The 23,050-nt window shown below is 43.0% G+C and overlaps 2 protein-coding genes across 2 annotated transcripts in view; one reads left to right on the top strand and one right to left on the bottom strand.

Annotated features, from left to right (window-relative positions):
* Positions 1 to 2,555, top strand: part of GPR39 (G protein-coupled receptor 39) — a gene marked incomplete at both ends in the record, with an annotated part of 205,360 nt that extends 202,805 nt beyond the window's left edge. The window contains one exon of the mRNA XM_084254902.1: positions 2,077 to 2,555. Coding sequence (XP_084111028.1) covers positions 2,077 to 2,555 — 479 coding nt within the window. The remainder of the gene's footprint in view (positions 1 to 2,076) is intronic.
* A 418-nt stretch (positions 2,556 to 2,973) lies between these two features.
* Positions 2,974 to 23,050, bottom strand: part of LYPD1 (LY6/PLAUR domain containing 1) — a gene marked incomplete at its 3' end in the record, with an annotated part of 37,405 nt that continues 17,328 nt past the window's right edge. Inside the window, exon 3 of the mRNA XM_084244117.1 lies at positions 2,974 to 3,209. Within this exon, the coding sequence (XP_084100243.1) occupies positions 2,974 to 3,209 (236 nt within the window). The remainder of the gene's footprint in view (positions 3,210 to 23,050) is intronic.

A 23,050-nucleotide genomic window follows, 5' to 3' on the forward strand; every position in this document is an offset into this window, starting at 1 on the left:
ATCAACAGAAGGGGAACAGCACAGAAGCAGAGCGATTTTATAATTTCTCCTTTCCAACAATCCTGCTTCCCTTTCTTGCACTGGTTTTAAAGCTGTGCAAATGTTCTACCTGTGCTAAGTACAAGGTTGTTCCTGTTCCCTTTCTAGTGCTTTGCTGCCAGAAGGACAACCTCCCACGGTGCTGTATAGCACATATCTAAAACCTGTGTTCAATTTCCATATTCTAGGAAATACGTTCTGAGATGAAGATGGCTATACTTGTTCTCTGAAATTCAGTGGCAGGGAAGAGAAAATTGAAAACCTGGTAAAGAAAAGTAGTTCCCTTAGGTAGGGTGAGTGTCCTCCCGCCTGCACAATGAATGAGAAATAACTTAGGAACATACTTGGAAGAGCAGAAGTAGCTGGAAGCAACCGTGCATCTTAGAGCAATGAAAAAACATCACAATTGCCCAGCCAGGCATTTTTTTTTTAAATCGGTAGTGTTAATTTTTGTTCCTATAACAAGAGTCTATTCTAAATCATCTAAAGGTGATTTCTTTTGCCTTTTCATCAGATCAAGGTGCTGCTTTCCCTATTTTTAGATTTATTGAATGTTCTCGGTATAGCATACTGGTTTGTATTTCAAGAGATTGGGGTTTGACAGGAGAAAAACACTTGGAAATTCTACTTCCCTGTTATTTCCAAGGCCCTCTTTGCTGACATCTGGATTTTATGGAGGATTTAGTGTTAGAACAGGGCTGTTTTACTGTCACAGAATAATATCTAGGGGTCCCTCTGCCACCAGATCAGGGATGCTCAGGTGAGTGCGTGCAGAAGCACCAACCCTGTATGTGTAAACATGGCTGTCTTTCCTGGAGCACATATTAAATATTTACAATCGATCAGAGGCAGGAAGGGATCATTGCCAACAATCGTTTCCCTGTGGTTTCCTAGAAAATTGGAAGGTGTGAAAATGTGAATGAATTTTCCTAATGACACTATCATTCAAATTTAGGTGAGGGAGGAAGCATTTCTACAAATCCAACACAGGCCTTCCAGATAGCAGCTCTCCACACAGGAACTTGCGTTCTGCCGTCTTGGTTCTGGGAGAGAGGAGAGCAAATGCTCTGCGAGTTTCTGATCTTTCTTTTCTAGCTCTTATCCCTGTAAATGAAACCTCACGATACGCGTAGTATCGCTCGTCTGAGGTCTATACAGCATCTTTTTTTTTTTTTTTTTCCTGCTAGAAAGAGTAATGATTGTGAAAGTTGGAAAGCAGATACAAGGGTATGCAAACAAGTGCTTGCAGTCAACTTCTGATCTGCTTCGGGCCTCTGAGTAGTGTCACTTTACAGCTTGGTCTTTCCTGGGCTGCTGACACTGCAGTTCAGGGCTGCAAAAGCAATGAGCATGTTACTGGCTGAATTTGGAGTTTTATATTAATATAAGTGTCTTTCCTCATGAGGGAGGATGATATGTCATCTCTAAAAACACTTGAAAAGACATGGAAGTGCTGCTTCAGATATGCGCATTATAATTCTGGGTGTGCACACCTAGTAAACTCATCCCCAAACATTCTTGGTGAGAGGTTATTCCTGATTCTGCTTCTCCTGAAAGTGAATGAAAAATCATTGTCACAAAATAAGCTGTTTTGCTACCAAAGTGACACCACTTCCATTTGAATTCAAAGTATCACTGGGCCTTATTTATGGGGAAGTTCTTTAAAATACAAATACTATTTTATCTCATATGGCTCTACTGTATTTCTTTAAAACAAAACCACAAAAACCAGATTTATGCACTTCATAAAATGCTTCCCGGATACACAACAGTGAAAACATTTTCTTTTTTTAAATTAACAGGCAGCAACAGGTATAAATAAACTGTCTGAAGCATTTAATGGTCTTTAACACCGTCAACTCCCCTGGCCTTCAAACAGCGCTAAATTCTTTGCTAGTGGCAAAAAAAGCTGTCAAGGAGGACATTGAAAAAGTGGTACCATTTCCTGGCCAGTAAGCACAGAACCGAGGGGCTAAATATTTTATGGTTTTTGCTGCTGTTCTCATGCTGATCCCCGCTCTCTCCTTGCCTGTACAGGGCTGATTGTTGTGACACTGGCCGTCTGCTGGATGCCTAACCAGGTCCGGAGGATCATGGCTGCAGCCAAACCCAAGAGCGACTGGACGAAGTCCTACTTCCAGGCGTACATGCTGCTCCTCCCTTTCTCCGACACGTTCTTCTACCTCAGCTCAGTTATCAACCCGCTCCTGTACAACGTGTCCTCGCGGCAGTTCCGCAGTGTGTTCATGCAGGTGCTGCGCTGCCGCCTGACGCTGCAACACGCCAACCAGAAGCAGCTGCGTGATGCCTCCCTGGGGAAGAGTGTCCGCTCCATGCGCCGCCCGCTGCTCTTCAGGGTTTCCGGGCGCAATTCCTCTGCAAGGAGAACTAACAAGATTTTTCTAAGCACTTTTCAGGGTGAACCTGAGTCTCAGCCCCAGCCACTGAATCCCGAGTCACCAGCCCCCAACTTGGAGGTGAAACTAGAGAACGGTTTGCAGGAGATTGAAGTGTGACGGTCAAGTCGGGTGGCCTTGACTGCTAACCGCTCTCCCCACCGAAAGCAACATCACCCTCACACAGCAATAAGAGACTGCACCCCTCCCCCCCTCAGGGACAGGCATGACACTAGCTTGTGGAAAAGTCTGACATCCACTGAAATGGATTTTGAGGACTGAATCCAAGCCCAGCCTGGCCTTGACTGATTACAGACATGGGGCCAGCGTTCCCTCCACCACTTGCCTTTACGTATGTACTGAAAATCCAGAACTTACAAAAATGTTTCACGGAGCTCTTCCGTTATCTGCAAAGGAACTAAATGAAGGAGAACACAGACTCACTCCCCTCCCTACCCAGAATCAAAGCACACCCAGGAGAATCTCAGGGAGTGAGGCCAGAAGCACAACGCAGGAGGTGCTGGCGTTCACATCAGCTTCAGCACTGGGCCAACCAGAGAGCTAATTTGAGGAGCAGGATGGTGATGAAGAACCCCGGCTGAGGGGCTGAGGCTGAACTGCTCCGTTTCTTGGGCCGGGGACCATTGCAAAGTGGGGTGTTACAGCAGCTGATGCACACTGAGTTCAGTTTCCCTGGGGAGCAGAAGGACTGGTACCCAGCCGAGGCGATGAGGCAGGCCGCAGAGGACGCACACGATTTGCGGTACATGATCCCTGTAACACAGACCCGAGGGAGCTGAGTTAAGCAGCGCCAGCCGAAGGGCAGAGGGCCTTCTGAACCCAAACCCCAACAGACAGCACCTTCCACAGCCTAGACTGATGGGGCCAGCACGGTGTTCAAGGTTGCTCCACCGAGGGACAGCACCCTGATGCACACGGGGGCTACGGAGGCAAGCATTTCTCTATTGGCATCAAAATTACTCCCAAAGCTATTTCACAAGCTAATACCAGTGAATAAAAAGTTATTAAAAATCAGTTTATTTTTGGAGTTTATACTGTATGCCAGGCAGTTTATTATCCACATAGTTTAGGTTACAAACTAGCTCCTACCAGACAGGATCACAAGCTGCACCTATAGATGGTAGCTGTTTTATAAGCAACCAGAGAGAGGGCTGTTTATTAAATCCTGGAATTCTTGGACTAAATCAGATTCCTACTGATGGGGTGGCCTGGCTGAGAGTAAGCCCAGGGCAGCCCTCTTAAGACACATGGTTACCTGCCGAGTTGGCATCATACTACGTGATGCACCATGTGAGCACAGTGAGGCTGGAGGGTGAGGGCACATCTTCAAACTGCATGGCATGTCCAAGCTGCAACTTAGTCATCAATTATTTAAATTTATAAAGTTGGAAATTGACACAATTCAGTAATAGCAAGGCTGAAGTGTGTCTTGCATGCCGGGCACTGTTCAGATGACCACTGTGAATAGTGTAGCCTTTTCCTACCTCTCCAAGCCTGCAAGGGAGATCACCCCAGTTCACAGATGAGTCTGAGGGCAGCAGAGGTTTAGTAAGTTGCTGAACATCATAATACTGGGGTTTGGGCCTACTATCTTGGCTCCGTGCAGTCAAGTCTATCACCATATTGCAAAGCAGATACATCGCCAGTTGACTGTTGTGGTTATCTGAAAACAGCTGTTCGGGTGCATGTGGTCATTTTGTTTCTATGATTTAGGTTTCTCTTTTTTGGACGACTAAGTCATACTAAGCTGGACTTGAAAGTAAATGGCTCCAGCTTGTCTGCCATCCTGAGGAGCTGACATCCGCCAGGAGCCAGGGCTTCTCACCTAGACTTCCTGCTGGGAAGGTTTGGTTTGTGTCCCTTGAGAACTGCCTCTCTGGGGGCCAGAGAAACAAAGTGCCTAAAACTTTCAAGTAGGAAGGAATATTTTAGATTCAAATTAAAGCAAGCAATTTTATGAAAATTTCCCCTATTTCTGCACATTTGTAGGGTTGATTTTCTAACATTACCAGAAGATTCCGGATGGTAACTTTTCTGGTAAGATAAAGCCCATGAACAGAGGATGTGGGGGAGGAGGAGGTACTATTTAATTCCTGGAAAAAAGAGTGCCCAGGTTTTTTTGTTTCATTGCCCATTTTAGGAGATTGCTTTACTTACTTTTATTCTTGAATATTAAGAACACTACCTGTCAGTTGCCCATTCTACAGTATGAACTTAAGTGAATTTTAATAATTCAAATGTATTTTACTGATTATTCACTGTAAAAAAAGTCAGACAAAGCTTGAAAATGCCCCTTGGCATCCCTACCCACCTGCGGTCCTCCTGAGTGGTTGCACATGTCTGCTAATGGCACCATGTCTATGTGCAGTTCTGCAATTTGCATGTTTCCTTAGTATAAAAAAATAAATACTGAGCAATGTTACTAAAGCAACATTACTAACTTTGTAGAGCTAGAGACCAGTGATGATGTAGGTTGGTACAACAGAGAACCATGACTTTATGAAGCAATGTATCAACAGAACCCCCATGTATATTTGCTAAGACCCTCACATATTGAGTCAAAAGCAATTTTTTGTCATCAGGGAAATGTGTGTGGACCAGGGTGCAGATCTGTGGGTAGGTGTAAGCCCAATCGGGGTTGCTCTGTAACAATACTACAAAGAGACTGAAGGGAAACACTGAGAGTGCCATGAGCCAGGGGCTGATACCAGAGACGTGCTGACTTGCCAGCCACACCAGACCAGGATACCTAGTGCAGGCCCAAGGGTAATCCACGTGTGAGCCCTGAACTCAGGGCATCCTAAAGGCTTCCCTTGACGGTGCAGTCCAACCCGTGGAAACTAGAGATGCTGTGAGTAGAGGCTGTGACTTCAAACTAGATGAAAGGAAATGTGGACCCAGCAGACACCTAAGGAAGAGTTGGGTTAGTAGCTGGTATTGGAGTATGGAGCTTTGGAGATAATCAGGAAGAACACAGAAAATGCCCTAGTACTGAGCTGTCCGTGGAGGCAGAAGCAGCAGGTAGGAATTATTAAGAGGAACAGGGAAATTTAAGCTTAAAAAAGGGCGTGGGGGGGCCTCCCTGGTGGTGCAAGGGGTTAAGATGCAACCCATGAAGCTGTCCGCAGCCTCTGCAGCATGAGTTCAATCCCTGGCCGGCCAGGGAGCTACTCACATGGCACAGCAGACCTCTCCTGACTCGTCCGCTGCTCCCCCTCAGCCGTGCACTTTGGTCAATCTGCCTGTTCTGCTCCCCACTCTGTCTCTGGTGAATCATCTCACCCCCTACACCTCTGACCTGTACCCCAGCTTATATGCATAAATAATTAAATCTTTTAAAGAAGGGGGCTTGGATTTGGGGGTGGAGGTGGGAACTAGGTTGCAGGCCATCCCTGAGCCTCAGAGCTGAGCCCATAGAAGGAAGCAGTGATAAAAAACAAAACTGACATCACTTAACAATCCAAGGAAGGCAAGAGTCAGTGAAAGTGAAGAAAAATTGGACATTGCTTCTGCCCACATAAATATGTATGGATTATGGCAAGAAAAATGAAATGGGTCACCAATAGTTGACTAAGGTGCTTTGGTGTTGGGTGCACTGTAGCAATCATACCTGAAGAGGGGAAGGATCTCACATTCCCCAAACACAAACAACTACAAAATACTAGATTACCTCACAAAAGAATAAAAACCATCTGCTCATCTGAATTCACTGGTGGAATCCATCAGATATTTAATAGCACAAAAGTTAAACCCTTCCAGAGAAAAGAGAGAAGGTACTTATAAGATTTATTTTTTGCCATCCAGATAACCTTGATAGCAAAACCTGATGCAAATATTACAGACCTACCTATTTCTCATGAACAAAGTTGCAAAACAACTCAATAGATTTATATAAAAAATACGTCATGAGCAGATGAGGTTTATCTTAAAATGGCAAGAGCAGCATAAACAATGTAATGCATCACATTAATAGAAGGAAAAAATGCTGAGAAATTGGGAAGTTCAAACTTCACTATAATCTTTAAAAACCTGAAAAAATTAGGAAGTGTAAACAACTCTCAATCTGATAGTTATGTTCAACTATCTTCAGTACATTTCCTACTGAATAATAAACAGTAAGGCTTCCCATCTGAAATTGTGCAAAAGATGCACGCTACCATTACCATTTCTATTCGACATGGCGAGAGTGTAATTAAAGTTAAAAGAATTTGTAAGTAAGAAAGAAAACTCAATATTAGTGAATAACTGTCACAGCAATGAAATACCACCACACACCTACTACAACAGTCAACATCCCAGATGCTGGCAACACAGATGCTGGTGGGCTGTGAAGCAACAGGAACTCAAATTCATTGCTGGTAGGAATGTGAAATGGTACAGCTACTTTGAAAGATAGTCTTAGAATTTCTTAAAAACTAAACATACTCTTCCCATATAATCCAGCAATTACACCCCTTGGTTGAGTTCCAATCCACATGAGTTGAAACGTATATCCAAATAAAAACCTACACACAAAAGTTTACAGAGGCTTTATTCATAACTACCAAAAGCTAGAATTAATCAAGATGTCCTCCAGTAAATGAATAAAGAAACTATATATAGCACAGCTACACAATGGAATAGTCTGTGATTTAAAAAAATGAGCTATTGAGCCATAAAATAAGTGACATGGAGGAAACTTAAATACATGTTACTAAGTGAAAGATGTCAAATATGTCAAGGGTACATAATACATAACTGCAACTACATGACATTGTGGAAAAGGCAAAACTAAGGAAACAGTAAATAGCTAGGGGAAGAGAGATGAGTAGGTGGAGCACAGAGAATAAGAAAAAAAAAAAAAAAGCCCAAAGGAAAAAGCTAGAGAAATGAGTCCTCTGGCAGAAAAATATGAAAATGGAAAATACCTCTATGTTAACTGAGGACTACAACCTGCCATAGAGGAATTCTGTCAAAGTCCCACCAGCCCTGGATCCTGAAACCTTGTAGAAAAATTGAGAGAGAGAGAGACATCTTTCTTCTGAATGAGCTCTCAAAAATCAAAAAATGGTCCCAGGACAGCAAACCATTTTTGTGTCTATTGAAGAAGCCTATGTGATTTCTGTGTTAACAAACCCTGTTAATCAGAGGAGGAAGTTCAACACGCACGTCTATGTTCTGGTGTCCACCTACTGCCTGCTTCATTGTTAATGTATAAACTTTTATTTGGACACTTTCGCATAGCAGAATACACCCTGAGAACCATGAGTTGGATAGCACGCTTATTCACCTCTCCAACATTGCCACTTAAAATACACAGGGAAGATTATAACATCTACCTGGTAAAGGTGGACCATGAATCACCACCTGTGGCTCTGCCTGGAAGTTGCTCAAGGACAAAGGTGACCAGCAAGCTGTTCAAGGAGATCCAATGGCCTGTGGCTGAAGGTTGTAGTACTGGTAATGAATGCCCACAAACACTTCAGCGAGTGCTATGGCTATGACATCAGAGACAGGAAGCTGTTTGGGTTAACAGATCCCCATCTCTTCACTCTAGCACCTCCACTCAAATACTTACATAACCTAATTAATGACACCTTGATATTGCAGTCCCTAATGGTGAAATCTCAGACTACCTATTGAACAAGTCACCCCCAAAGAAGTTATTGGCAATTATGAAATTCTGTATGAACAGCTGACAGAGGGTGACAGCTACCAGAGCTGAGGATTTTGCATGGGACCACAAAATACTTTAATAGAGCAATTCTGAGAAGTAAGAGGTGTTATGCTCCCAGACTTCAAATTATACTACAAAATAATATTAATCAAAACAGTGTGGCTTGGGGGGGCACAAGATCAGTGAAATAGAATTAAGAGCCCAGAAGTAATCCACACTTATATAGACAGTTAATCTATGACAAATGAGCCAAAAACATACAATGAAAAAAAGAAAGTATTCAACAAATGGTTTTGGAAAAATTGGACAGCAACATAACAAATGAATGAAACTAGACCATTATCTTGCACCAAGCACAAAAATTAACTCAAAATGCTAAGACTTACATATAAGACCAGAGGCTATAAAATTCACAGAAGTAAATGTAGGTAAAGCATATGACATTGGCTTAGAAGGATGTCTTTGTTGACTCAACTGCAATGGCTAAGGAAAATCAAAACAAAAATAAACTACAAAGCTTCTGCACAGTAAAGGAAACTATCACTAAAAAGACACCCTAGCAAATGAACTTTTGCACACTGTACATTTGACAAGGGTTAATATTCAAAATCTAGAAAGAACTTATACAACTCAACAAAAAGAAAATAAATAACCCAATCAAAAAATGAATAAGAATTAAATAGACACTTCTCCAAAGACAACATACCATACAGGTAGACAATAAGTCTGTGTGAAAAAAATGCTCATTACTTATCAGAGAAATGCAAATCAAAAACACATCAGACACCATCTCATAACTATGAGAATGACCCATATCAATAAGACCAGAAACAAGTGTTGACAAGGGTATGGAGTAAAAGGAACCCTCTTATACTGTTGGTGTGGGTGTAGTTGGTCCAGATTCCTATGGAAAATAGTAAGGATTAAGTAAGCATTAAAAATAGATCAACCTAATGATCCAGTAGTTCCACTCTAGGTGTCTATCTCAAGGATACAAAACCACTAATTTGAAAGGATATATGCACTCCTATGTTCACTGCATATCTATTTACAATAGCCAAGCTATGGAAACAACCTAAGTACCCAACAACAAATGGTATAAATATACAACGGAATACTACTCGGCTATTAAAGATGAAGCTACTTGGATGGAACTGGATGGGATTATGCTAGGATAAATAAATCAGAAGGAGAAAGACAAATACCAGATGATTTCACACTACATGGATGATAAAGAACAAAGCAAAGGACCACAAAAAAACAAACCAAAGCAACCCTAGCAGTCTGTAGAACTAAGGCTACCAGAAAGGTGGGGTGAGGGCTGGGAAGCAAAGAGCAGAGGGGGAACAGTGAACTAGACTAGGGTAGAGGATTAATGATGTTTGGTGGCTGGTATGGTATGGTAACTTAGATTTGTTGAGGTATGACTCTACCCCTAATACATATACACTATTGTAAATCAATGCCACATCAATACTTTAAAAAAAAAAAAAGAGAGAGATTCCTGTATCTGTTCTAGACTTCAGTAAGTAGGATGGGAAGGGGTTCTGGGACAAATGGCAAGTGGTGTTGCAGAATACTGAGCATTCATCTGGAGGAGTATGTTACTGAACAGCACAAATCGGAGAAGAACTTTAAAAAACACCACTAGGTTGGGGCCTCCCTGGTGGCGCAACAGGTTAAGACATAACCTATGAAGCTATCCACAACCACTACAGCATGAGTTCGATCCCAGGCCGGCTAGGGAGCAACTCACATGGCGCAGCAGACCTCTCCTGACTCGCCTGCTGCTCCCCTCAGCAGTGTACTTCCATTAATCTGCCTGTCCTGTTCCCCACTCTGTCTCTGGTGAATCCTCTCACCCCCCACACCTCTGGCCCGTACCCCAGTTCTTATATGCATAAATAAATAAATCTTTAAAAAAAAACACCACTAGGTTTAGGTCTGAAAAAGGATGGCTGTGGTGGTAGAACTGGTGTCGAAAGGCACAGGAAAGAAATCGGGAGCAGGAAGGGGCAGATATGTGTAAAGTAAGATTCAAGTTAAAAGGCTTTTATTGCTATATGTAGCTATGTTGATAAGTTGGGTGGGCTAGATTGGAGTTTAGAATTATTTATCAATTCTATCACTCACATGCTTAGCAGGATCTAAGATTTAAATGTTGGGGGAAATCATAAAAGTATTAAAAGACATTTTGGGGACCGGGAGATTTATTTCACCATTTAAAAGTAATGAAGGCCACTCTCTGATACAACATTCAGGTATCATGAAAGGAACCAAGATATACTGGACAATGCAAAAATTTTAACTCTGTCTAGTAATATTGCTATTAGTAAAAAGACAAGTGAAATACTGGGGGAAAATAATTGTAGCTCAAATCAGAGAGTAAATTTCCTAGAAATCAGTAAGGCATAAATAACAACCCATTAGAATAATGGGGAAAGCAAGTGGACAGTGAGTTCACAGAAAAAGGAAATAAAGAGAGCTTTGGATAGAGAAAGTGTGGCATATATACGCTGTGGAGTACTACACAGCTGTGAAGAAAGATGAAATGGCAGCATCTGAGACAAAATGGACAGACCTTGAGGTGGTCGAGTGAAATAAGTCGAAAGTGAAAGATTAGATGGTTTTGTGTATCTGTGGAATATAAATACCCTAAAACCATTCATATACAAGAATAGTAGGAATAAATCTTGAACTCAGCAAAAAACATATAATGGTTACTAGAGGAAACAGGAGGGTAGGAGGAGTGGACAGGGAGTGAGGCAGATGAGGTATAGGCATGGGTGGCTTGGTGGAGGGGAGGGTGAAAAAATTTTATAGATGTTGAGTGTCAGAGGACATACAGAGAAATCAAGAATGGAAGACTAAGTAATCTTCAATTTTTTTAAAAAAGAGCTTTCATGGTTGGAAGAATTAACATTATCAAAATGGTCATCCTACCAAAAGCAATTTACATAGTCAATGCTATTCCAATAAAAACCTCAATGACATTCTTCAAAGAATTAGAACAAATATTGATGAAATTCATATGGAGCCACAGAAACCTCAAATAGCCAAACTCTCCCTGACTAAAACAAAGGAGAATGGAGGTATCACACTCCTAGACTTCAAACTATACTATACAGCCATAGTAATTAAAACAGCATGTGTTTTATGTAATGGAACAAAAACAGACATACAGACCAATGGAATTGAACAGAGCGCCCAGAAATAAAGCCACACTTATATGGACAACTAATCTTTGACAACGGAGCAAAGAAAATGCAATGGAACGAGGACATTTTGTTCAATAACTGGTACTGGGAGAATTGGACTACCATTAGCAAAAAAATGAAACTAAGCTACTATCTCAAACCATGCACAAAAACCAATTCAATGTGGTTAAAAGAACTGAACATAAGACCTGGAATCATAAAATACACAGAAGGAAATATAGGTAAAACACTATGTGACATACACCTGAGTAACATCTTTAGACTCATCCCCCAAAGCAAAGAAAGTGAAGGAAAAGATAAACAGCTGAGATTACATCAAATTAAAAAGCTTCTATACAGCAGAAGAGACATTAGCCAAAACAGAGAGACACCCTATTGATTGGGAGAAAATTTTTGTGATCGATAAAACTGATAAGGGACTGATCACAAAGATATAAAAAGAACTCCCACGACTCAACAAAAACAATCCAGTCAAAAAACAGGCAGAAGATGCACTGTTGGTGGGAGTGCAAACTGGTCCAACCACTATGGAGAGCTGTGTGGAGATTTCTGGACCTACTAAACATAGAGCTTCCATATGATCCAGCAATTCCACTCCTAGGTATTTACCCAAAGGACACAGAAACATCAATTCCAAAGAACACCTGCACCCCTATGTTTATAGCAGCACTATTTACAATAGCTAAGCTTTGGAAACAGCCCAAATGCCCAAAAATAGATGACTGGATCAAGAAGATGTGGTACATATATACCATGGAATATTACTCAGCATTCAGAAAAGAAACACATGCAATTTGCAGCAACATGGATAGCGCTGGAAGGGATCATGCTCAGCGAAATAAGCCAAAAAGAAAAAGAAAAATACCGGATGGTCTCACTCATAGCAGGAATCTAGAAAACTTAAATAAGGGATCAGGAAAAAGAATAACTATAAGAAAGTGAAAATCAAAATCAACAAAAAACTATGAACCAGAGACACTTTTTGGGGGGTGGGGGCCGGGAGGGGAGGGATTGGGGTCAGAATGGGGCATGTGCAGTTGTATGGGGGAATATAAAAATAAAATTTATTATTTAATAAAAAAAAATATAGGATTAAAAAAAAACAGGCAGAAGAACGTAAAAGACACTTCTACAAAGAGGAAATGCAAATGGCTAACAGGCATATGAATAAATGTTCAACATCTCTCATAATAAGGGAAATGTAAATCAAAACCACAACAAGATACCACCTTACACCAGTAAGAATGACACATATTAAAAATATATATATATTAACAACAAATGTTGGCGAGGATGTGGTGAAAAGGAACACTGCTGATGGGAAGGCAAAATGGACCAACCACTATGGAAAGCTGTATGGAGGTTCCTTAGACTACTAAAAATGAAGCTACCACATGACCCAGCAATTCCACTCCTAGGGATCTACCCAAAGGACACAAAAACAATAACTCAAAAGGTTACCAGTATCCCTAACTAAGCACTGCTTATTTCAGTGCTATTTATAATAGGTAAGATTTGGAAACAACCCAAATGCCCAAAAACAGATGACTGGATCAAGAAGATGTGGTATAGATACACGATGGAATATTACTCAGCAATCAAAAAGATAAACTCATGCCATTCACAGCAACATGGATGGAGCCAGAAGGGATTATGCTCAGTGAACTAAACCAGAACGAAAAAGAAAATACTGGATGGGTTCATTTATAGGAGGAATACAGGGGAACCCAGTAAGGGATCAGGAGAAAAAACAAAAACCACAACAAAACAAAAATAAACAGAACAACTATAAATCAGAGACATTCTGCACAGGAGGGTGAAGGAGTGGGATTAAATGAGGGTGGAAGAGCACCAGGGACTATGGTGATGGGGCATAGGTGAACTGGTGGTGGAAATTCTGTGGGAACTACACCTAAGAAAGCAAACATTGTACAAAAATGAACAATGATGTGAAATACACAATTATTTTTTAAAATTCCAAAAAAATTTTAGTAACTATATTAAAAAAGATAAAATAAAGAGCTTTGAAATATAGAAAGTGATTGATAGAATACATTATTTATCACTTGGGTAAAGATCAAAAAGTTTCTCAGCATGGCATGTGTGAATCTTGGGAAACAGACTTTCTCCCACATTGGTAGTTAAGAGAGTAAACAGGCATAAGTAGGACAGCAATACGGCCACATCTACACACACACCTGCCCCAGCAATTCCACTTTCATGAATTCATCCTACATACATATTCACACATGTGCAACATGACTATACACCAGGTTATAGATCATAAAAGTGGCTTGTGGCAGCCAGAGAAGGGATGTTCACACTGTCATCACCAGGGAACTGGTCAACACCCAGTAGTCATCATGCACTGGAATAACCTCCAATATATTTTGTTTAAAGAATAAAAAAAACAAATTATAGGTAGATGGGCCCTTCTTTCCCCTCTTCCTGTCTCCTGTAGTCAAAAAAAAAAAAAAAATGAGTCCATCCTTCTCACTATGTTCTACATGACAATTTTAAGAGTTTACAAATATTAACTCAAATAATCTCTGTAATAGCTTTAGCAATAATCCCCATTTTGTAAACAGGCAGAGAGAGGTTAAGTGACCTGCTTTGGAGCCTCACAGGTGTCTGGGATTTGAACTGAGGACTGTCTTTGGAATCCGCTCTTAACCTCTCCTACACTGCCTACCACAGCAGCGTACTTCTGGAGAAAAATGCTAAAAATTACACGCACACGTAATTTTTGCACACATATACATAAAATGTATCTGGAGCATACACATGATCCAGGACTGTCTCTGGAACAAGAGATATGATGAAGAGCTTTTTTTTTTTGCAACACCTAAAATAATGTCCTCAAAGAATCATTTTATCAGATGCCTTCTCGTTCCTAGCACAGCCACATCCCTTTCCCACTGTGCCCACCAGAGGGCGCCTGGGGATGCGCGCGCGCGCGCACACACACTCTGGGAGGGAGACCAAGAGTTGCCCAGCGCCCAGGTCTCAGGATCACAGGGCAGGGGTATGTGTCTGTCTCTGTTTTTCCTTGAGCTCAGCCTCTGTGAGCTGAGGTCTGGGTCCGAGTGAAGGGGGCGTGCAAGTACAGCAGAGAGGCCCTGCCATGGGCTGCGGCGGGGAGCACATATTGCCTAGAGGCAATATGGAAGGCTAAGAATTTAAAATGTACAAATTCAACAGTTCCATTTCTTAGCACTTACTCTTCAAAACAAGATGCACACTCACATGCATACGTCCTTAGTAGGAAAAAGGTAAATTTATACTATGGGATGCTGGGCAGCCATTGACAGGACAGAGTTCTACGCTGATCAGGCTCAACACACTGATTATTGAATTACTCTCTACACTGACTTGCACTGACTTGGCACTCAATGAATGGGAAAGTGAAGTTCCATAAAGCTACATAAGTATACTTTATATATAAGAAAAAGCCACAACACAATACAAGGTATGCTCTTGATGTGTTTGCTTGTGTGTTTGTTTGTGTGTGTGTGTGTAACTACGTGTGTGACTTGACAGCTCTAAGTAAAACCCCCGAGAGGTCCAGGAGGCTAAACACTGAGTAGAGGTAGTCCCTTTAGAGCTGGGCAGTAGTCAGGAAGCCCTTTTGATTTGTGATATCTGATTGTTCTACCTCGGGGACATATGGATTGCATCTGTTATAAAGTAATGGAAAAGTATAAACTGAGAGGCTTCTCTGAACTCTGAGATGTGGAGCACACAGCACTTAGGCGGCAGACTGGGGACACCCCACTTCAGCCCCAGGAAGACCTGCCTCACGGCACCTGGCTTTTCTCAGACAGGGCCAGTTGAGGGGACGTGGCTCCAGTGACTTGAGCAGGACTGTGGGCAGGATGTGGGGGGTGGACCTTCAGGCTGCCGTGGGGCCCCCAGAGCTACCCCTCCAGAAGATGACAGTGTCCAAGCCAAATAGCTGAGGAGTGCCCCTCCCCTCTGTGACTGTTCTCTTGCTCCTTTCTAATAAAATGCATATTTACTAATACATTGTTAGTAATGAATGTGGCTCCAACAATCAAAACACTGTCTGCCATGAATTAGGATTCAATAAATATTTATGGAATGAGTTTAACGGACCAGTGAAAGAATGAATGAAAACAGGAAGGGAGAAGACAGAAGTATCATTTGAGGGGGGTGCCAAAGGTCCCCAAAACAAGAAGTGGGTGTTTTTCCAACTAGCCATGACTGAATTTTTATTCTGAGGCTGGAACAGCCTGGGTAACAGAGGTTACGAAAGCTAAAACCAACCTTCAGGCCTAGGCTGACACAGGCAGGGCTGTGAGAGGTTGTGAAGTGGGACTCAGTCCAGAAAGTGCCAGCAGGTGGGTGAAGGGCTGTCCATCAAACACCGCACTAATCCCAGCCTGGGCCAGGGCCCAGCTGCTCCGCCCTGCAGGGGCACAGACATGCCAACACCAGCTCACTCCTCACTGCCCGAATCGAATCTGTGGACCAGAAGTATGCTATGGAAATACCACCCACTATCACCAAATTAATCAAGAAATTCAGCGTTTAAAACTTTAATCCTCTTTAAGTCTTTAGAGAGGTGAAGGCTCCTGGGGGCTCTTGGATTTAGATGGGTGGCTACGCTTGCTTTAAAAACACCACCAAGTGTTCTCCCTGAGGAAGTCACTTGTACTAATCTGCCTTATTTAGGGTGTGAATGATGGGCATGCTGAGGAATGAAGGGAAGGGTAAATAAAGGGGAGTTCATTCCACTGCAGCAATTCTACGTGTTTCCCGAAACCCATGAAATTAGACTGAAGAAAATTATGCTTCTAAGAGCTATGCTTAAAAACATAGAACATGGGCCTCCCTGGTGGCGCAGGCGGTTGAGCGCTGCACTGTGAAGCTGTCTGCAGCCTCTGCAGCGCGGGTTCAATCCCGGCTGGCGAGAATCCCACATGGCGAAGCAGACCTCTCCTGTCACGCTCGCTGCTCCCCTCAGCAGTGTATTTCAGTCCGTCTGCCTGTTCTGCTCCCCGATCTGTCTCCAGTGAATCCTCTCACCCTCCCACGCACCTGGCCTGTACCCCGGTTCTTGTATAAAAATAAATACATCTTAAAAAAAAAAAACATAGAACATGGAAATAAAGAGAAAGGAATTCAAACCTCTGCACTCCATACACCAGAACAAAGTATATATCTGCATTCAAATGCCTCCAAATAGATGGTATGAAAATGTGTCTGTACCACTGTGTGTCCCGCTTGCACACACACTAGAAATGATCTTTTCAAGTTAAGTGAGCCATGTATTAGGCACTTCCCTGGCAAAAAGTAGGTGCTGTGCAAGTGTTTGCTGTTGCTGTTACCTGTCCATGGGGCAGTTTTCTGACTCACACCCTTAACTCATGTCAGCAGCTACTGGTTGAATTTCTGCCCGATATGGCCTATCACTCAGAAGGGACAATGACTTCAGCAGTAACTGATCTGTGCTGATCTTTAAAGTGGTTCCTCTTCCTCTGCACCTCCAGCCTTTCCTCACGCTCCCCCGGTTCCTCTTGGACGCTTGGCTCACCATTTAGCAGGCACGTTAGCTGTGCCTCTGATGGGGGAAAACCAGAGCTGGGCAAGTAGACGCGGCAAGTGAAAGGAGAAAGAGTGTGAGAAGGTGATGCGCTTGCTCGATGGCCCCTGTCTTCTTCTTTGCAGCAAGCACTCCATCAGGGTTCGGGCTGGCTTTGCACAGGGTTGAATTATTGATTACACAGGGGAAGAAGAAAGATGGTGTTTTTTCTGTTCGAGTTCAGCTCTTTTTGCTTGCTCCTAACACAGCTGGGTCACCATAGATTGAGCGGGCAGAATAAAAAGCATCTGGAACAACTCTGCTTGAAGTCAGTCCAGACCAGCAGTGATCTCGACTTTGGAAGTCCACATTACTGGGTTAGAAGTAATGGCTCCCAGGCCCAGAAGGTACGAGGCTAACCTGGCTGGCGGCACATGGGTACAAAAACTCTTCAATGTACCGAACTGCTGGTGTGCGGCCATCCCGTTGGCCAAAACCCTCCTTCACCAAGGTTCTTTGCTGCACACATCACTAAGCAACTGGCTTTAAAAAGCACCCACTCCTCAGGGAGGAGCAGAGCTAGAACTCCAGCAGGCTCTCTTCAGTATGCAGAAGAATTTCTGGGGCTGGCCTTATTAAGCACACAGATTCCCAGAACCAAGCCTGGCCTTCAGATACACCTGGCTTAAGCTTCCAAACTACCAGTAAACCGTTCTAAATGCACATTTTAACTTATCCAGGGAGAAATCTTTTCACTCTCTGCAGAGATCTCATTCTGCATAACAACCCAGCTTCCACTCTGCTCTGTGGCAGGGGCTCAGGGATGCCCTCATAGCCCTGGAGAGGGAGAGACAAGCCACTTGCCTCTTCACTGCTTTTCATCCTCTTTCTTGACCACATCTGTCCCCTTTGCATCACACTGTCACAACCAGTCTGTCCTATCAGCCTCATTCGGCTGACCTGAGCGCGTGCTTTCCAAGGACTTACACTGCTGACGGTGACAAGGTTTGCTGTCAGCCCTCAGGTTCATGGGCCAGGTTAGAAGGCAGATCTGGTCAGTGCTAAAGTGGCCACTGCCCATTAGTGGTGCTCTCCTCCCTTTAGCCCTTTACTATCTCATGGGGTGTTTTTTCCTGTTCAAAACCCACAAGATACCCATGAAGTTTCTATTCAAGGGGTTGGCACACCTTTTCTGTGAGGGGCTAGACAGTATGCATCTTGGCCTCGGCAACTCAAGTAGTCTTAGTCACAACTATTAACTAGTGATATCCTATTGTCAAAGTTGACCGAGATAAAATGTGAAGAAATGGGTGTGGCCATGCTCTGACATGGCTGTATTTAGAGAAACAGGTTGTATTAGTCAGCTCAAGCTGCTCTATGAAGTACCCTAGAGCCTGTATGCATGGTTTCAACAACAATTAACCTTCTCACAGGTGTGGAGACTGAAGTAAAGTCCAAGATCAAGGTACCAGCAAATTCAGTTTCTGGTTCAAACACTTTTCCTACCCTGTAGACAGGTATGTCCTCGGACAGTCCTTCCTCTGGAGGTGTCTCCCTCTCCCATGAGGACACGATTTCATTGGACCAGGACCCAACCTGCCATCAAGACCTCATTTATCCCATAGCACCTCTCAAAGGGCCCACTTCCAAACACAGTGACACTGGAGGTAAAACCAGGTGGGGGACATAATTTGCTTAGTAACTTGGTTAGATCTGGCCTCAGGACCATAATTTGCTGACCTCCATTTCAGTCTCTCAAAATCTAATCACCTTTACATTAAGAAATCTTCCCCCCCCCCCCCCCGATCTTTCCTCTCCATTTAAACGAGAGAAACCACCAACGGTTTGGAACAATTGCTTTCTGAAGAAGATCAAAAAAGATAGATGTCTTTGGGTTTCAGATGTGCCAGAGCTATTCTCTCAAAAGGTCTTTGCTCGTTTTGTACTATGTGTTGCTTCTCATCTCCATATTAAAAAATTTTTTTTTAAATTGAACTCTGTAGAAATTGTGCTCTTGAGAGCATATATCAACCCTGCAGCTGGTTTCGAACCCACAGGAGTTGACATTCGTAGCTACATTCAACAGCAGACACAGGCAGAGCCTGACGGGAAAATCCCAGAAGAAAGGCCAAGCTGAGCCACCTGCTGGGTGTTGTTCCCAGCAGAGGCGGGATGCAGGTCTGCTGAGCAAAACTAGCATTTAGGTATTTTCTGGTTCTGTTATATTTAAAGCTATGACCCTGTAGGACAAACCAGAGCAGACCCTCCCCTGAGCTTCTGTATCCACACAACTGTCCCCAGCACCGCTCCTCCTCTGCCTTCCCTGCCACCAGTTCTCAGGGCCTTTCTTCAGGGTCTCCCACAGAACAAAAAGCTGCCTGATTTGGGTAAGAAGGCACCTTCGTGGGCCTCCCTGGTGGTGCAACGAGTTAAGACGCAACCTATGAAGGTCTCTGCAGCACAAGTTCCATGCCCAGTGGGCCAGGGAGCTACCCACATGGTGCAGCAGACCTCTCCTGCCTCGCCCGCTGCTCCCCTCAACAGTGTATTTCAGTCAGTCTACCTGTTCTGCTCCCCACTCTGTCTCTGGTGAATCCTCTCACCCCCCTCACCTCTGGCATGTACCCCAGCTCTTGTATGCATAAATAAATAAATCTTTTTAAAAAATTAAGGAAGGCACCTTAGTTGTGGCAGGTCTTGTTTTCTGAAAAGTCCTCATTTTAACCACGGCGAAGACAGTGTAGCTGGGGCTCCACTGTTCTTATTTTCTGCCTTCACAAAGCAGAGGAGCCTTTTTTTTTTTTAAGATTTATTTTTTTATATTCCCCGTACGGTTGCACTCCAAATGAGCCTTTTTAATGCACAGTATAAATGTTGATGCGGTAAGGTATTCCCCTTCTGAGCTTACTTACAATTTTCTACATGTACTATCAGGAATTTCATGGTTTTCTAAGTTTTCTTAAAAAACATGCTTGAGAAGGGAAAAAATTAAGAAAAAATTCTTCATTTCAGAAAACACCATTTTCAAATATACTGCCAAAAAGACAATTTAGGAGTTAAAGTGGCAATGACATGAACTAAAGAGATGTTAAGCGGTATGAGGGGCTATTGTTCTGTTCTTCCTGTGACACACTGTTGCTTGGCCAGTCAAAATGATCACTCAGGCTCAAAAACCCCATTCATTCTGAGTCACTGGTAAATTCCACAGGACCAGATATTTGATCACAAAGTAAGCAAAGGAAGTTTCATTGACAAACTAAAATAGGTATTTTCCCAATGAAAGTTCCCAAGGTACCTGTGGCTACCTGGAAGAATTACTAACAGTATCAAGTGGTAAAAAAATGCGGGGCTATGGGTCAGATTAGAATTATGCATTAAATTCCTCCATCAAGTTCTGTGTCTTGATCCTCTCATTTATTGGCCTCAGTTTCCTATGAAATAGGGTGGAGGAAGCGGAAATGGATCATGACCCTATCTCACTTTGCTTCTGAAATAATTCTTTATAAAGTGAAAAGAACATGAGCCTTGGGGTGCAACAGACCCTTGTTTTGGTGGGAAAGAAGCAGATAAAGCACTTATTTTCTCTAAGTCTCTGTTTATCCTTTTAAGAGGGAAGAAAACAGTTTCTCTTTAACAGAGTAAAGGGCACTAGTTAAGATGACAATGCAGGCAGAGTACTGTGACAGCACCAGCCTGGGGTATGCGCCTAGAAAACATCAGCTTCCTGGATTCAACTTCTTTAGTCAAAAACTAAAAAGACACTGCCGGGCCTCCCCTGGTGGCACAGTGGTTGAGCTCTGGGCTGCAAAGTTGCCCGCAGCCTCTGCAGCACCGGTTTGATCCCCAGCCACCAGTGAGGGCCCCACATGCTGTGCAAACCTCTCCTGCTGCGCCCACTGCTCCCCTCAGCAGTGTACTTCAGTCGTTCTGCCTACACTGCTCCCCGCTCTGGCTCTGGTGAATTCTCTCACCCTCCCGCGCTTCTGACTGTACCCACTGCTTGTATAAATAAATAAATCTTTAAAATATATATATTTAAAATAAATAAATAAAAAGACACTGCCACTGGGGAGCAGTGATAGGCAGGCAGGGCTGGGGGAAAGTTCAAGCCTGGATTCCTCATCCTCTGCTGCCAAATATAATGAAGTATTCAAGAAAGACTAGAGCATGTTGACAGGCCACACAAGTCACCCCCCTTGGTGGAGAGCTGACACTATCTGGCAGCAAAATAAATCAGGATCGTGCAAGATTAGAACCCCCAGGATAAAGGGAATATCCATGAGTTCGTACTTACATAAATAATTGAATGAATACTTGGAGAAGGGACATCTCTTCCCCACAGAAGAATTCCAAGTAATAAATGCAGAGGAATAAGGGACATTGAAATGAAGACAAGACACCACAGTAATAAGTGGCAAGGGAGAGACCCAACACAGATACTGAAATCACTGAGTAAAGTTTCAGGAAAAACAAAATTTGTATGCTGAAATGTCCTCATCCATTGTTCCCTTATTTTCTGACTTTACCAAGCAAGGGAGCTTTTTAATGGGCAGTGTGGCTATTGATGTGGCAATTTATCTGAAATATTCATTTCAAAATATCTCTTTCAAGTCATTTATTAATTGCAAAAGGAGAAACAGTGAACTAATTCTCACAGTGGACACCATCTTAATGACATGATCAAAACTGTATCTCCCAGACACAAACCTGACATCACACACACATTACTCGCCCCTGCCCCCACCGACTCGTGCCTGGTGCACTGAGAAGTGATGAGACATCACTTATGAGCAGTCTTGACATCTCAGTCTGATTGGATCATGAGAAAACATCACACCAAGCAACACAGAGGGACAGTGCACAAAAGGCTGATGGCTTCACTTCAAAAGTGTCAAGATCACAAAAGACAAGGGGAAAGAATTAGGAACTGACAGAGACTAAAGGAAATTCAGAGACATGACAATGAAACGCAATGTGGGATCCTGATTAGGACCCTGGAACAGAAAAAGGAAAAGCTGGTAAAATCCATGTACAAACAGGTGGAGAATACTGTACCCATATTAGCTCTTAGTTTAACAATTGTGCTGAGTCTGCAAGTTATTAACATTAGCAGCAGCAGGGTCTCCCCTGGTGGCACAGCGGTTAAGTGCTGGGCTGTGAAGCTGCCTGCAGCCTCTGCAGAGCCAGTTTGATCCCTGGCTGCTGGCAAGGGCACCACATGGTGCCCAGACCTCTCCTGCTGCACCCACTGCTCCCCTCAGCAGTGTATTTCATCAGTCTTCCTGTTCTACTCCCTGCTTGGTGAATTCTCTCACCCTCCAGCACTTCTGACTGTACCCAGTGCTTGCATAAATAAATACTTAAAAAAAAAAAAAAAAACAGCAGCAGCTAAGCTGGGCACTATAAAAGCGATTTTCTAAAAGTCTCAAAAGATTTCCAAGCCAAAAGTTTAATCGAAAGCATTGATATGGGTGAGGGACAAGTCTGTATCATTCTTCTACATTCTACCCAAACATGTCACGGAACATGCCCACCCATACTCACTACTGTGAGGGTGATGTCTGCGTGACATCATCCCAACCGTCTGTGCTGTCTACTTCTCTCTTGTCGCAAAGGGCCAGGTGAAAGGACAGCTTTTCAGGAACGCAGACTTGTGGGATGATTACAGGGAGAACGTTTTATCCACAATCTGATGTATCCTTCCATAAAAGGGAATTCAATCAGTCTAATTCCTGGCCTCTCTATCCCCTTTCTTAAGCGAGAGGAGACATGACACAGTGGCTGGATAAATTTGGGAAGAATAAACCGGGCCTGCACTGCTCACCCTTTTCCTTCTTCTGCTTGGGAGTAACTGGCTTGTGGAAGGAAAGATTCCAAAAGAAAGTCATTATTGACAAAGGCATTTAAAGTAGACCTGGGGAGCTAATTAGGGAGGTACAGTTTTCAAATGTCTCTACTCCCCACTGCAAAAAAGGGGGAAAAACAAACTTCTAAAGATAGGTTTATCGAGAAAAATCACTAGCATCCTGAAATAACCGGCTGGTAGTTGACAAAGGACTTTTCTGTTCAGAACTGAGCTCAGTAACTAATCATGTATAGACAGTTGTAGACTTTCTGGCAGCAGCAATCATAAATCCTGACACTTGCATAACTGAAAAGCCCCCTGCAGTTTTTG

Source organism: Talpa europaea (genome assembly GCF_964194135.1).
Source record: "Talpa europaea genome assembly, chromosome: 1".
Taxonomy (NCBI): domain Eukaryota; kingdom Metazoa; phylum Chordata; class Mammalia; order Eulipotyphla; family Talpidae; genus Talpa; species Talpa europaea.